We start from the raw sequence: 15,352 nt of genomic DNA, 5'->3' as shown, positions 1-15,352 counted from the left end.
TCAAGAAGTACAAACACAGTTACAATTTTAAAACGCTAAATTTATTTATATGGCTATTTGGTCGTTTTACATTTTAAACTGTCTTTTCAGACAAAACACACCTTGACATTTAAAACTTCATATAAGTTCATTGCATTGTACGTTAAAGAAAGCTATGCATAAAAAGTCTGACAAGGAATTATCCAAAGGAGGAGAAAAGGAAAAATCACATTAAACATTTTGGGATTCCCTTATCTGAAAGACACAGTCACTGGTTTGAAAAGCTGTAGTCAAATGTTTTCACAAAACGGTGTATTTCCAAGTTAACCTTTTCGTGATAAAAGATCGCTAACATAATTTACCTAACCTTCATTTAAAAATTCCTCTGAGACTCAAATTTCTCTAACTGGTTTTTCTAAAACGTTGCCATAAAGCCACACATTGAGGGCTGTTCACCAGCTCCACTCCATTCAAGTACATCCCAGTACATCGCATCTTTCTTAGGTTTCAAAACAAAGCTAACAATTAAGTGCACTCAAGATTATGCCATTTATAAAAAATAATCATAACAATAGTAATAACAATTGTAGTAAGTACATTAGTAGTAACAAATTTAAACCATTCTACACAATTCTCATTATACATATATCAGTTTAACCATCAAGCTCCGCCCCCCTGAGAAAAAACATAATGGGTTCAAGTTCGGGTTCAACACATCTGTATCAATTGAAAAGCGACTTCAGCTTAGTCATTTAAATAACAATTATTGTGAAGGAAAAGACACAATTTAAAACATAATGATATTATTTACATTAATAAATTGACCCTCATTTTCATACACATCACAGATTCTTGGTATTTACAGCGTAAATATTACAAGAAACAAAGTTTCGCTCCTCTTCATTTCATCCTGTGGCTTTTGAACCTAAAGAGTTGACAAACATTATTTAATCATGGTAATATTATTGAGATTTTTTTGCATACTGTATAAATGTGGGTATTTTACCTCAGTGAGCAGCAATGCATTGGCGACATTTGTAGAGTTTGGGATTATGCGTCCTTATATGATTCCTTACATTTCTTTGTCTGAAGAAAGTCTTACTGCACAGCTGCAAGAGAAAAATATATAAAGAAACAAAATAATAGGAATAAAAAGCCAGAGTGGGAAAGGCACACAGGTGTTATGCTTTTTGAGACGCTTTTTTATAACTTCTGCTAGAGGAAATTATATTTAGACGGAAACCTGAAAATATCACAAGCTTTGTCAACATGAGCTCTGCAACATTATGGGTCTGTTTCCCAGGCAGGGCTTATTCTAGTCCCAGACTAAAATGCAGGTTTGAGCTGCCTTAATTTAAAAACATCTTGTACTGACATATCTTAACATATATCAGTGCCATTGTTTTGTCTCAAGATGCACACCAGTATTGTTTTTTTGTAAGTATGTTTGTAAAAACTACTTAAGTGGCCTAATATGTGGGGTTGTGCTGACGAGAGTTATTTGAGTGATAGGCTGGTTATATTATAATTTAAATGATTGTTATGTCATTATTAATATCATCATAGATTCACATTAACATTCCCGCATTACCCGCATTTGACACAAACACGAACTGCATGCTATTCTTCATACAAGAGAGCTTGTAATGTGCATGTCTCTGACTCTTCCTGGCATCTGAGGTTGTAATGCGCGTAAGCCTGTCACGATAGCTACTTTTCATAGGTTATTTGCCCCAGATTTAATGGCGATAGGCGATAGTATTGTCTTTTTAAAGGACAAGTTTGGTATTTTAGACTTAAAGCCCTGTTTTCAGATTGTTTATGGTGAAATAGAATGGTTTTGACTGAAATTTCGACATTTGCGGCTGCCCTGAGAATTTTCGCGTGTTTGTGTTTCAGCTCAGACCTCTAAAATGGGTTTAATGGTGCACTGGAACAATCCTTCCTAAAATGCATTAAACTTTCGTTTACAAAGACGTGAAACTCACCGAGTGGTCAGGGGTGTTCACTGATATGCTCACACAAAAATTGCTGCAAAAGATGCTTTCCAACAGCTGTTTTAGCATTCGTCGTTAACTTGTGGACTTATTTTTCCAAACGCCTCACACCCGTACATTCTTCCGCTTAGAGCTTGAATAATAGACACTCCAGCCCAGGTGGTGGCGCTTATCCGCCATTGCCAATTGCAAGAATAGAAACAAAGTTCCCGGCGCGGAGTAATACCGTACCTCACAGCACATCTAATACAAGTCAATGGAGTTGGCAAAAACTACGATAAAACCTGTTGGAATGCGTCTTTTGGAGCGATTTTTGTGTGAGCATACCAGTGAACACCCCTGACCACTCGGTGAGTTTCACGTCTTTGTAAACGAAAGTTTAATGCATTTTAGGAAGGATTGTTCCAGTGCACCATTAAACACATTGTAGAGGTCTGAGCTGAAACACAAACACGTGAAAACACGTGACAATTCATGTCGAAATTTCAGTCAGAACCATTCTATTTCACCATAAACAATCTGAAAACAGGGCTTTAAGTCTAAAATACCGAACTTGTCCTTTAAGACCATTTTATGTCACCGATTAGATATGACAACAAAACAGCATAATAATCCACGAACAAGCTTTCTAAAAACACAACTTAGTTTTTTAAGAATATTAATATAAAAAATATTAATATAAAACTGAAATATAAGAAATAAAAGAATATTCTAAATATTTAAAACATAAATAAACATTATAAATATGCATTTCAATTTTAAACAGCTAATAGTAATTGTTCAGTATAAATCCCAGCTTCACTACATTTCAAACTGTATGTATTCACCAGAAAATCACGAAATTTGCATGAGTAGCTTTCTCTTGGCCTGGCCTGTCTCTCTAGGTATGATAACAAAAAAAGCTCAAAATGTATTACGTGACTAGACAGAGCAGACATTTCCATTCACAAAAATACCTGGATTGTAAAAATCTGTTGAGGATTGAGAAAGTTATTTTTTTATTAGAAATCAGAGGAAAAAGTTATATATGGATGTCAATGAAAGGTGTGTGAGCGAAAATGCTGCTTTTTACATGTACATGTACGATACTTCCAGTGGTCAGACTTGACGTATTTATTGTAGTATTTAGTGAAAACATACTACAACCATGCGACGAGTATTGGATATAGCATGAGACGCATTGTAAAGTCCTGCACGGGCTAAAACAGATTTTATGCCTAAGAATTTCGATGCACATTGCTACCCTCTCTCTCTCTCTCTCTCTCTCTGTGTGTGTGCACATGCGCGCAAACGTGGACCCTGAGCTGCATGTGCCATTCTTCCGAGACAGACAAAAATAAGAGAGGCAATCGCGATCTGCTAAAATACTAATGATATTTATTTTTTGCAAACAAACACACAAGTAAACACTATGATAATATATCGCCTCTCAAAAAACTGACTCTTCCTTACACCTGAGCTTGTAATGCGCGTGTATTTGACTCTTCCTCACAACTGAGCTTGTAATGCACGTGTCTTTGACTCTTCCTTTCACCTGTAATATGCTCTGCTCAAAGTTTTTCTCCCACCTTAACTTGTGTATTTGACTCTTCCTCACACCTGAGCTTGTAATGCACCTGTCTTTGACTCTTCCTTTCACCTGTAATGTGCTATGCTCAAAGTTTTTCTCCCACCTAAACTTGCGCATCTCTGACTGTTCCTTGCACCTGAGGTGTAACGTGCGCAGCTTTGTCATTTCCTTGCACTAGAGAGTTTGCGCAGGGGTTTAAAATCAGTGAGTGAGTTGTTTCTGCTTCCTGGCACATAAGAAATTTTAGGGTGCCTGGGCATCAATAATGCCTCGGATTAATGGCATCATATTTAAGAAGGTTGCGGTCATGACAGTGTTTTTGTCCACCAATCCATTGACTTGTCATAAACGTGTAGAAAATGAAAAAAATTTACAAATGAGTAAACTATTGCCCCGCCCCTTAAAACTATCATGCATCGGCGATCTCACTATGGGGCATATCTCGCAACACTACTAATTTGACTAAAGCCTAAACAGTAAACATGCTCAAAAGACATGATACATACCGGGCAAGGCCATTGTTTGCCTTCAATGTGCCTGACACGATGCATGATGAGGGCATCGCAATCCCTGTATGAGGCTCTGCACTGCAGGCAAGCATGTGCTCCACTTGAAGCCTGACCTTTAGGATCCTGTAGACGTTTGAGACGTGCCCGTCGGATAGATTCCAGTAGAATAGACCGGCGACTGCTCAGAGGAAGTAGCTTGTTTACATTCTACAAAAACAGAAAATAGTTTAAGACATTATGAGGAGCGTTCCCGGACAGGGATTAGACTAGTCCTAGACTCATTTCTCTGTCTTACCCCTTCCCCACGGTTTTGAGCGTTCATGTGAGGCGAAGTGGTGTCTCAATTCTCAGTTTGATCAAGGGCTAGGGCCAAGGCGTAGGGATACATAGCCCTTGAAACGAAGTGTGATAAGGACCACACTTGAAAGAGAGGGGTAAACGTTAACGTAGGAATATCTCAGGAGAGCCAGCATCAAGACGTTTTATTGATGAACGTCGAACTGTCAAGGAGTCGCACAGATGAAAGTAACATTATTTTCTGCAGTTTAATTGCGATTATATTATGACACTCATGTTTTATGATACTTTAAATAAAATGTTCAAGAGGTTTTAATTTTAATGTTTTTGTTTTGAATCGCTAGTTAAGGCGCTAGTTAGCAGCTAAGTTATGCGCTATTTGTTGAGCTCCGCTCAGGCAATCGATACCACAACCTGAGACAACGGCATCTTCTTTGTTTGTCAATGCTTGTCTGTTTACGTAGCAGCCAGTTAGCGGCAAGGGAAGGTGACACAAATGGTAATCAAGTGGTGTCTCATTTTTTAGACAAACGATCTGTCTTACCCCTTTCCCCTTTACTCGGTTTCGAGGGGCAAGGGGAAGACGAAGACAAAGGGGAAGGGGTAAGACAGAGAAATGAGATTGGCCCTAAATTAAATGTAAGAGCTGTCCAAACTGAAAACAACTTGCACTGACATATCTTAAAATATTATCAGTGCCATTTGTTTGCCTCAAAATGCACACAAGTAATGTTTTTAAGTAATGCATGTTTGTTAAAACTGGATGTATTTCCCAAATAAACTAAGGCCTGGTCCTGGCTTAAGCTAATCCCTGTCCGCAAAATCGCCCCCATCTCATTTTAGTTTAAATCTGATTCCATTCACTACTTCTACCCTAAACAAGTTAACATAAGGTATGCAACACTTGTTTGTAACACAACTACATTTCAACGACATTTTACCTTTGTCGTTGTTGGTTCTTTCTTGACCTTACAGCTCCTTTTGCTGACTTTTGGGCGTTTAGAAACTCTGCAAACGTTTGACCTTCGGGACACACTTGTTTCATCTTTCTCCGTTTTCACTTGAGCAGCAACCCTCTGAGAAAAGGGTGACGACCTGTTACCAAGTCCAGCCCAGTGAGGCCCGTTTAGACCCGTTCGATCTGGCATTATCCTGGACCTCACCCTATCTCTTCTCTCCATACCAGGTGATGAAATCCCCTGGGAACTTCTTCCATGAGAGACAGACCGAGTCAGGTAGATGTCTACGCTTTCCTCCTCCCGTTTGATGCCACTTGGTGGCCGACAGAAGCCAAAGAGGAAACCTTGATCTAACAGTTTGACGGGTGGTTTGCTTTGGCGCTTACCCAAATCTGAGGAATCGGAAGTTGTAAATGGTTGGGTTAGAGGCAGGGGGTCTGCTGGCTCTTCCTTTATGGTTTTGTAAAGGGGATGGTTGTGAAGATGCTGATGGTTGGTGTTGGAAATGTCCCAGTTAATGACACCATATTGAACCTCTGGGTTCTCTTTTCTGTTGGCAAGTTCTTTAGATTTTCTGTTCTCTTTTACCTGTGTTCCTCTTTCGGTTCTGCTATGCTTTGCTTGTGGCATTCCTGTAGCGTGGTTGCTTTTTGTTTTCATTTCAATTTGTTTCGAACTTTTTGGTTTCTGTTTTGGGGGACGCCCAAGTTTGTATGGTTTTGTGTGCTGAGACTTTGTTGTGGCCACTCTTACTGTGCGATCTGCTGGTGGCCGGCCCCTACGTTTAGGAGGGTTTAGCATTGCAGGATGATGGTAGGCAGTATTTCTACGATGAATAGGTTGTAGGATCGCACTCTCAGCAGGTTCCTGTTTTATCCTGAGCATCCTTTTTGAAGGGGAAGAGGCATCATGTGCTGGTACTCTACCTCTCCTTTGAGAATGGGGTGATGTTTTATCTTGATTTTTGTTGTGGCGTCTGAGTGGTCGATCAGTTACACTGGAATCTGTCTGGAACAATGACCTGCTACGTGTAGTCCTCGTACTTGGCTGAACAGCTTGTCCTGCAGGACCATGTCTTTTCCTTTTGGACCTGTTCCATGGGTCTTGAGGTTCTGCTTTCATTGGTCTGTTCAGTAAATCCATTCTGCTCATGTCACAGAGGGACAGAGATGGAGTAACTGCTACAAGTGCCCCTAAACTTGTTCCAAGACCCACTGCAACATCTTGCGAACGCGGTTTACGTCGAGCTGTGAGTGAATAATCACTGACTTTTAATTTCCTAAGCCGTTTCTTCTGCCCCCAACCAGAATGTTCCTCTGGACCAGGCACCAGAGACTTCCTCTGCAAACCAAGAAAACTGAGAAGTCTGTATTTCTCCTGAGCACGGGGGCTGTGCACCTCATCCTGAGGGATTGTGTTACATACATCTTGCTCCAGATCTTCCTCCTTTACTGAGGTTATATGAGTTAAAGAGGTTGCCTGAGATTGGGATGGAGTCACTGAAAATTCAGACTGGGACTTATATGTCCGATAGGAAGAGGTCTTCCTTTTTCTCTTGGTAGAGAGGTCAATTTTAGGCAGGAGTCTACGCAAAGCAAGGGCAGCGCCAGGTGAGGAACGAAGCAGGCGTCGTGATGGAGAGGAAGAACGAGTTGAGGTGCACGGAGAGGACGAGATAACTGAAGGTGTGGGACGAGAAGACAGCTTTTTCTTGCAAGATGGGGACTTAAAGTCCATAAGCTTCATTCGTCGAGTTGGGCTGCATGGAAAGCTGTTTTCCTCAGCATAAAAACTGGAAGGAGCTTGGCACTGAAACTCAGTGTTTAAGGTTTCTGTTTCACCTGTCGCCTTATCAACAGTGTGCTCTATATATTGCACTTCGGAGTTCCAGGAAGACCCAGAGCCACATTGTTCCTCATCTTCTCTCCTCCTTTTGAGTCCCACCTTTCCTTTTGGAGTTGAAACGTGGCCTGTCCTGAAAGTTCCACTTTTTGAATTTGAATCACCAGCAGTACTATGCATTTTGGAAAATGGCTGACAAGTCTCTCGTTCTCTTTTAATAGCAGAACAGGCCTCAAGGGCAGGCCACATGCGCAGATGACGGGCCATGGCACTAACCTCTGTTAAACTGTCCAGGTTCAGATTTAGCGTGGAGGTGTAAGAAAACTCTAGTAAAGCAAGCAAACTTTGCTCGCTGAAACCTATAATACAAATAAAAAATTATAAATGATTAATGACTTGCAGAATTAAATTCAAGAAACAAAGGTAATATCATAGAATGCAAATGCATCTGACAATGAGCATTTTTTTATCAAGCTCTTATTGTTTAGGTTAATTTCACTTCAATGCCAATGAAAAGGTTATCAATCAGTAATTGAATTGTACATGCAAAAATTTCCAGTTCTTAAAGCCTCCAGTCACTCTTCACTGTCCTTCCTAAATAAAGTTAAAAAGGTCAAATATCCTAATATTTAGGAAATTCTGTAAACCTCTTTATACATTGTGCCGTTTGACGGATTCTGTCAACAAATCTGGGTTTCTGAATGGCCTGAGGCTGGAATTAAGCAGATTTAAAGTATTTGATAAAAATAATACGCACTGAAAGGATTCGGTCATGATCTGACGTTTAGCAGCTTTTGTATCTGAACTCTTCACTTTTAAATAAACCTCTAAATTCAAATCTAAAATTTTATTTTTGTTGTTTACATCCTTGGGAGATAGATTACTTTACTAATTTTTAGAAAAATAAGATTTTATTGTGCAAATATCTTCCAACACAAAAATAAAAAGCACGATACAGCCACAGAAAAAATTAAGAGGCCACTTTAGTTTTGACTTTAAATCATTTCTAGATGTATTGTGACCATTTCAGTCCAGTGTCTGTTGAATTAAAACAAAACCGCAAATGCAAAAGACTGAGAACATACAAGACCTATAAAAGATGTGACTGAAAATCATTGACTGAATTTTTCCTAAAATACATGTAAAACATTAGTATTTTGTTGTTGAGAAATGTATTTGAACTTGTTTTCAGAAACTCAGACTTTTTGATAATTTGACCATGTTTTCACTATTTCTATTTTCAGTAAATAAATGCAAATAAAACATTATTTATATATATTTTTATAAAGAGTCTGGCAGAAATGTTGTTGATAGTTGACAGAATAAAAAATGATCATTTTAATTAAACACATACCTATAAATAGTAAATCTAAAAAAACTGAAAAGGACCATTGAAATGGTCTCATAATTTTTTTCTGAGGCTGTATATGTAAAAAAATACAATTTTATTATTTCCCATGATATTAAATCAGTCAAGTTTTACATGATTGTTGGACCCCTGCAACAAGAAAAGAGTAAACCTCCAAAAAGCAGCATTTAGAAAAGCTTTTTAAATTAATGTAAGTGTGGGCAACAAGTGAATTTGAATTGTCTTGACAATTTATCGCATTCATACCTGTGAGGTCTACATCCGACTGAGGGTCAGTGGCCGAGTCCATTTCAGTAAATAACTCTTGAAAGTACTCGCTTACTGCTGCAAGAACGGCCTTGTGAGCGACAAAAGACTGCCCACCACCGGTCTTCAGTGTGATGTCACAAAAGAGCCCAGCTTCCCGTTGGCTATTCAACTTATTTAAAATTTCATGACTATGTGATTTCACCATCCTGGAGACAAGTCCTACATCTGAACACTTGAGATGTGGACAAGAAAGAAAGAAAGATGAGTGAGATTTAAAAAAAAAGATTAGAAGACAAATACAAAGTTCAATTTATGACTATCCCATTATGACTATGAATATCTTACCTCTGATCTCTCTGACCGACATTCTTCACAACTGAGGACAAAGTCTCTAACCTGAAAATACATTCCTGAAAAGAAAACAACACAGCTTATCAAAATCATAAGACTTCTGTTTATTTGACAGAGCAAAAACCAGTGACCACTTCTTTACAATACTATGTTACTAAATGTATAGCAAACCTGGGCTTTAAAAATATTCAAAAAGATGATGATTGCAAGTCTGTGTTGAAGTATTCAAATGGTTATTTTGTAAGTGAAAATACAATTCAAAAACACTGTAGCATCTGTAAACCACAAATCAATTTTAACTTTGTTTTATAAACAAACACTGCTAATAACCCTGCTGTCAATGAACAAAATCAGACACATTAATTTTCAAAATGATATCAATTTCTGGCATGGATATAATAGCATTTGTTACTATAACAATTCCATTTTATGGTAAAAATGGAAACATGATTATCATTAAGATGCTTCATTCATACAATATGTAAGGGAATAAACAAACAAGCATTTTGTGGTATGGGTAAAACACTCAGCAGTTCAACCCAAGGAGATGTATTGAGAAATTGCTTATGTTGCAATTCAATGCAAACATGAAGCAGAACAGAAAACTCATTGTAAAACTCCCATCAAAACATACTGTACATGCAATAAAAACGTAAAGCATTTTAATGTCATTTAAAAGACAAAAGACATGCACTTTCCTCCAATAAGCTCTCAGAGGTCTGTGGACCGTTTAGCTTAGTTTTAGGATGTGGCTGTTAACTAAAATGTTACCAGGTCAAACATACATGACTGTTCTGACCTCTATTCCTTAACCTGTTATATTCAGGTGGCTGTTACTGTAATAAATGCACCATACATTATGTAGCCTTTGTGTTCAAGAATCATTACTGCCAGCAACAACTGGTTGAACATCAATTTCTAAAATGTATGCCATGAAATATGGCATGTAATCAGTGGTGTAGTTTTTTTTTTTTTGGATATAAATATGAAGTTCGACAACCAATAATCTGATTGCCAAATGGTTTCAAGGATGATTTTGGCCAGTGTTCCACCTCAACTTAAAGCATTGTGCCTTTAAAGCTTTATTGACTTACACTTTACTTATAAGAGCTTCAGTTATCCTATCTAAGATTAAATGTCCTGCGTAATGATGATAGCTCATGGATGACCCCATTTTAGCCTACAATCTTTCAGTTAACAGCCTGGACCTTTAACCACAAAGCTACACCACCCCTGTCTACCATTAAAGACTGCATGCAAAAATGTAATGTTTTTAAGCACTCTCATAATGCTAAACCACAGACAATGCAAAGATATAGCTAAAACACAAAGATTTTGAGGTTAAAGGTATAGTTCACCAAAAAATGAAAATAATGTCATTAATGACTCATGTCATTCCAAACTTGTAAGACCTCCGTTCATCTTCGGAACCCAGTTTAAGATGTTTTATTTTCTATCAGTTAGAATGTGTTGAAGCATTGAAAATACATATTGGTCCAAAAATAACCAAAATTACGACTTTAATTATCACGTCTGTTGTGAAGCGCATGCACAAGACTTAAGTCATGTGACTTAATAAGCAATGGTATCGTGATTGTAATCGTAAACAAATGACGTACGACGTGGCTGACCTGTTATCTGGTGCGCCCCAGCTGTTTTTTTTTTGTGTGCCCAGGCTTCGTCTACAGTCTAATGGGTCTTTCACATAGGAAGCGGTGTGCGCTACGCTGCGCTATGAAACCCATTCATTTCAATGGCTTGCGCCGCGCGAGGGCGAGTTTTTGTTGCGCCGAGCAAAGCGCGAGCGCAGCGGAGCGCAGCTTGCGCTCACGCCGCGGTCAAAGTTCAAAATAGTTTAACTTTTGCGCTGCGCTCTGTGACGATTACCCGCGCGGCCAATAGAAATGGGGCATCCAAACAAGCAAAATGGACGAAAGCTTATACTCGGGATTCTCAGAGCTTTATAATACAAGTTTATGCTCCTACAGAGACATCGGAAGGAAAGCTGTGTCATGGAAACACGTAAGCAATTCAAGTTGGCATGTTAGGTGTGGTTTAAGTCAAGCAGCTTGTTGTAGGTATGCTTAAGGTTACGTGAAATGGAGATGAGCAACATCAGTCTCTGTATTCCTCGTCGACTATTTAACGCAAATATAAACACTGTAGTAATTTATTGAAAACCCCGCCTACTTTGGTCTGGCCATCAGAGCACAAATCGCTTGGCTGCGCCGAACCCAGCGGCGAGCGCAGCGCACACCGCATCCTATGTGAAAGCCGCATGAGGGAGACGCAAAAACAACTTCACAAACATGTCTGAGGATAACACGTCATCCGCATCACTGCAGTCACGTGACTTTAGTCTCTCGCATGCGCTTCAAAACCGACGCGGAAGAGAAGACAATGCTGAATAAAGTCGTAATTTTTGGACCAAAATTTTTTTTTCGATGCTTCAACACATTCTAACTGACCAACTGTTTGAGTTTGGAACGACATGAGGGTGAGTCATTAATGAAATTATTTTCATTTTTGGGTGAACTATCCCTTTAAATGTATATAGACCATAGCACACGAAGAGCCTATTAAAGTGTAAAAATGTTTAAGTATGACATCTATGGTTATCTTTATGCCAGCATTTAACAATTATTATAAAACACACACAATCTTTAGTTTCATTTTATTGGGCAGCTAAATTTAAAGTTGAGGTCCCTTTACAGAAAATATGTTTCATGTAGTTACTGTATGCAGCAGTCTTGTTTTTTTTAAGTCTAATTTAAGCCTTTATTATATAAATACGATGTTTAGTAAATACAATCACAAATGCGGCACTGATACAGCCTTGCTCCTTTGTTAAAGCCATATCAGAGCCACATTAAACTTTGCATCCTGTTTTCTTTCAGCTGTGTAGACCCAACATTGTGACAAAATTTGGATTTAGAAGAGCCAAACGATTTTTCACACTATCGTGATTTCATATTCTGTGTCACTTTCTGAGTGTATATACCGAATAACAAATGCCACACATTTTCATAAATTTTGAGACTGATAAGATTCCACCATATAGCAGGACAAACGTTTCAACCAAACACGACCAAGTTCAGTGTTTACTACCATTTTAATGAGCAATGATATCGTGATTGTATAAAAAATGTTGATAAAATAGAATAGAATAAAGAAAAATACAAACCTTCCCACCAATATTGCTCGGCCACCAGTCTGTACGTGTCCTCCAGGGTGTGGTGCGACTTGTCCTGTCTCTTCTTATGAAAGATGTCTATGGACTGGAGTCGCTTGTCTTCAGCCAGCACCTCGCGATACTGGACGAACCCCCTTTCCAACTTTTTGCGGTAAAGACAGCCGCCGATGACCTCAAAGAAAGCCGAAGACTTGACGGGCGCGCTGCCGCCGTTTACACAGCCCGCGCGTTCCTGCTGCTCGTGAACTGTGAGTTTAGTAGAACGAAAGGTGTCATCAGAATGCGCGTTGTGAGTGCACTGACTGGCCATATTTTTTTTTACCGGGATGACACTTATACTTTCAGTGCAACTCGTTTGTGATTTTTCCCTCTAAATACGACAACTTTTTAGCTTAGGCTCATTCACCGACATAGAAATCAGAGATGCTTTTAAGTCTATAAAGTCTTTTTTATCATATGTTAAAATCAAACTGATGGAGTGACACATAGCAAATTCTCAAATTTCATATTGAAGTAGCATATCAAATTAATATTAAATTAATTACAATCAACAATAAATAAGACGGTCTCACTTAAGATATTCGAATTTCAAGTTGTTATTAAGAAGCATTAGCAGCATTTTACAAGTCCATCATCTTTGGTGCTTTATGATGCGCCATCACATCTTATCAAACGTGAAAGACTGCTAATCCAGATAACGTTGAGATCAACAAAGAGGAACAATTTCCACAATCAAAAGCCATAAGTCAATCCCGACCATAGTTACACAAATAAATTAAAAAAATAAACATAAGTTATACGGGATCAGATCGTATTTTAAAGTTTCTCCATAGTAGTGACTGGTTGTCCTGTGAAACTGAAGTATGCAGTTATACAAGATACAATCGTCCCGTGACAAACGGCATGATACCCTCACTGTCAAAAATGCAGGGGCTGCCGCCCATAAATATAAAATTATTATTTATCCAGGTACTTTAAAGGCCTCTTTCTTCAAATATAACAACATTTGAGGCAACCATGTGTCACTGATGCCGAAACGCCAACTACGTCATAATATCAGATCCACTGAACTCATCCAAATATTTCCGCGGGTAAGTTAACAGTAACAATCGCTCGCGAGGGTCTTCCTCTCGCGCGTGCAACTTGTGATTTCTTGAACTCGGTTTCAGCACGCCGCAGCTAATCTGTCGCGCGACCTATGCGCGAAACGAGGGGGTCTTCCTGAAACACATCCAAATGCGTAACGGCCTCTGGAATCAACAATATCATCCACGAGTTGTCCTTATTTTGCCCCGTGTACGTTCGCGTAACGTTAAAACCAGTCAGATGATCAAATAATCCAATTTTTAACTCGTAGCCCTCTGTTGGTTGCCATTCGTCAACCTAACTTCGCTTCGACGCCCAATTGCCTCTCCCCCTCCTTACGCGACGCCTATTGGTGAACTCTTTAAAGATTAGCGACTGCGAACGCTGCCATTGGTCCTTTCGGTTGTCACTCAGATGCTGTTTTCCCTACTTTTTCCCTACATGAAGATAGGTTGTTGACGTCAGCTGTACCTTACTTTGTGTCAAGTTTATCCAAATAAAAAGGACAATAAGGCGAAAAACGTTGTTACTTTTCGACAGATTTTTAGATTTTATCTCCTTATTTACAAATATGACATAACGCATTCTCGTATTCCTCTGAATCTTTTGTGTGCCGATATATGTTCTGATACGTTATTTATGCATGAATTGTGCAACAAATTTATGTATGTTGCTATTCTTTATATTGTTAGCCAATTGTACAATTAAAATAAAGATAGAATTATTATATTTATATCCATCTCACTGTAGATAATAGGTGTATAGCATACACAGTAAAATATGCATCAAACTGGGATTATGATGAAGAGAACAAAGACTTTTTATTTAAGGCACTCCTGCCATTTAAAACATTAATATTACAAATAAGATAAACTATTGTGTTGAGAGCAATATACGTATGTATAGTATGTTTTCACAAAAATATAATTTTTAGATTTTTTTATAGATTCATATTTTTCTAATTATATGGGGTTATTTGTGCATTGAAAGGGGGCACACACACATTACTGCTACATAAATGTGTTTAAAAATGTCATATATGCTGATCCTGGCAAACACATACAAAAACATGCATTATTTTACATGGTTTCCCCCAAAGCCTTTAAAAAATAAATTCACATAATTTCTAAAGGCATTTCAATAAACTGACCAGTAGTTAGGCTCATATACAATATAGCTTCAGAATGAAATGTTTAATTTAGTATGGCTTGAGCTCAGAGTGCTCTACAGAGTTTCATCAGTGTCACTTGCATATATATATATATAGTTATGGGAAACCAAATACAACTACAGAGGCGTATGTCCATGCACTTAAATACATTGATGCTTCTCACAAACGTGTCACACTGACCTTTTTTCCCAGCATCAGGTGCAAACTTCCTATTTTACTAAATGTTCACATGTGGGAAATAAACATTGTTAATAAGTGAAGTATACAGTCAGTGAAATTCTGTAAAATGTTTTAAATAGAAACCTTACTAGAGAGTATTTGGAAATATTAAATGGAGAAGCTAGTATCAATTGTTATAAAGTTTTGCTATGTCATTAAAGGACAACCTGCCATTAGTCTAGTTGTGGTTAGTATAATTGCTGGTATATGTTCATCACCAGCTTTAGGATGTGAAATTATTTTATTGTCATCTACAACAATGCACCAACCATGAAAGTTTTAAAAAGATAGAATTCTAAAACATCCTTTCACCTCACTTTAAATTTTGCTTTTGAAAATTATGCAGTACAAATTTAGACAGTGCTGGTATTTGGGATAAGGTGAAAACTAATGAGACCTAGCATGACTGGCCCAGATCTTTTTGCAAATAACATATTCATGGACTTGACTTGTTTTCCCTGGTCATCGTCACTTTGGACTCACTGGGGTTTAGTATGCATTGACAAGCTGCTTTAAAAAATTTACATACGATAAAGCATCATACAATTCAATTTTTTATTT

The 15,352-nt window shown here is 38.2% G+C and overlaps 1 protein-coding gene across 1 annotated transcript; it reads right to left on the bottom strand.

The window, feature by feature from the left end:
• Nucleotides 1-10: 10 nt before the first annotated feature.
• LOC135733313 (uncharacterized) lies at nucleotides 11-13,720 on the bottom strand. Its single transcript, XM_065251747.2, has 7 exons — nucleotides 12,307-13,720; nucleotides 9,117-9,181; nucleotides 8,769-9,003; nucleotides 5,294-7,512; nucleotides 4,053-4,262; nucleotides 986-1,088; nucleotides 11-904 (listed from the first exon to the last, which is right to left on the bottom strand). Exons 1-6 carry the CDS (start codon nucleotides 12,623-12,625, stop codon nucleotides 987-989), a joined length of 3,150 nt encoding a protein of 1,049 aa, XP_065107819.1. The 5' UTR covers nucleotides 12,626-13,720; the 3' UTR covers nucleotides 11-904; nucleotide 986.
• Nucleotides 13,721-15,352: the final 1,632 nt, after the last annotated feature.

Source organism: Paramisgurnus dabryanus, chromosome 15 (assembly GCF_030506205.2).
Source record: "Paramisgurnus dabryanus chromosome 15, PD_genome_1.1, whole genome shotgun sequence".
Classification (NCBI taxonomy): domain Eukaryota; kingdom Metazoa; phylum Chordata; class Actinopteri; order Cypriniformes; family Cobitidae; genus Paramisgurnus; species Paramisgurnus dabryanus.
The sequence above is the reverse complement of the archived record's forward strand: the minus strand, read 5'-3'. Positions and strand labels throughout refer to the sequence as shown.

What these genes read in the sequence shown, in the direction of transcription:
- LOC135733313 (XM_065251747.2), bottom strand. Translation starts at nt 12,625, where the DNA reads ATGGCCAGTCAGTGCACTCACAACGCGCATTCTGATGACACCTTTCGT. An exon ending in GTCGGATGTAGACCTCACAG is followed by an intron (nt 7,513 to 8,768) that starts GTATGAATGCGA and finishes TTTGTATTATAG; the next exon opens with GTTTCAGCGAGCAAAGTTTG. An exon ending in GCAAACAATGGCCTTGCCCG is followed by an intron (nt 1,089 to 4,052) that starts GTATGTATCATG and finishes TTTCTCTTGCAG; the next exon opens with CTGTGCAGTAAGACTTTCTT.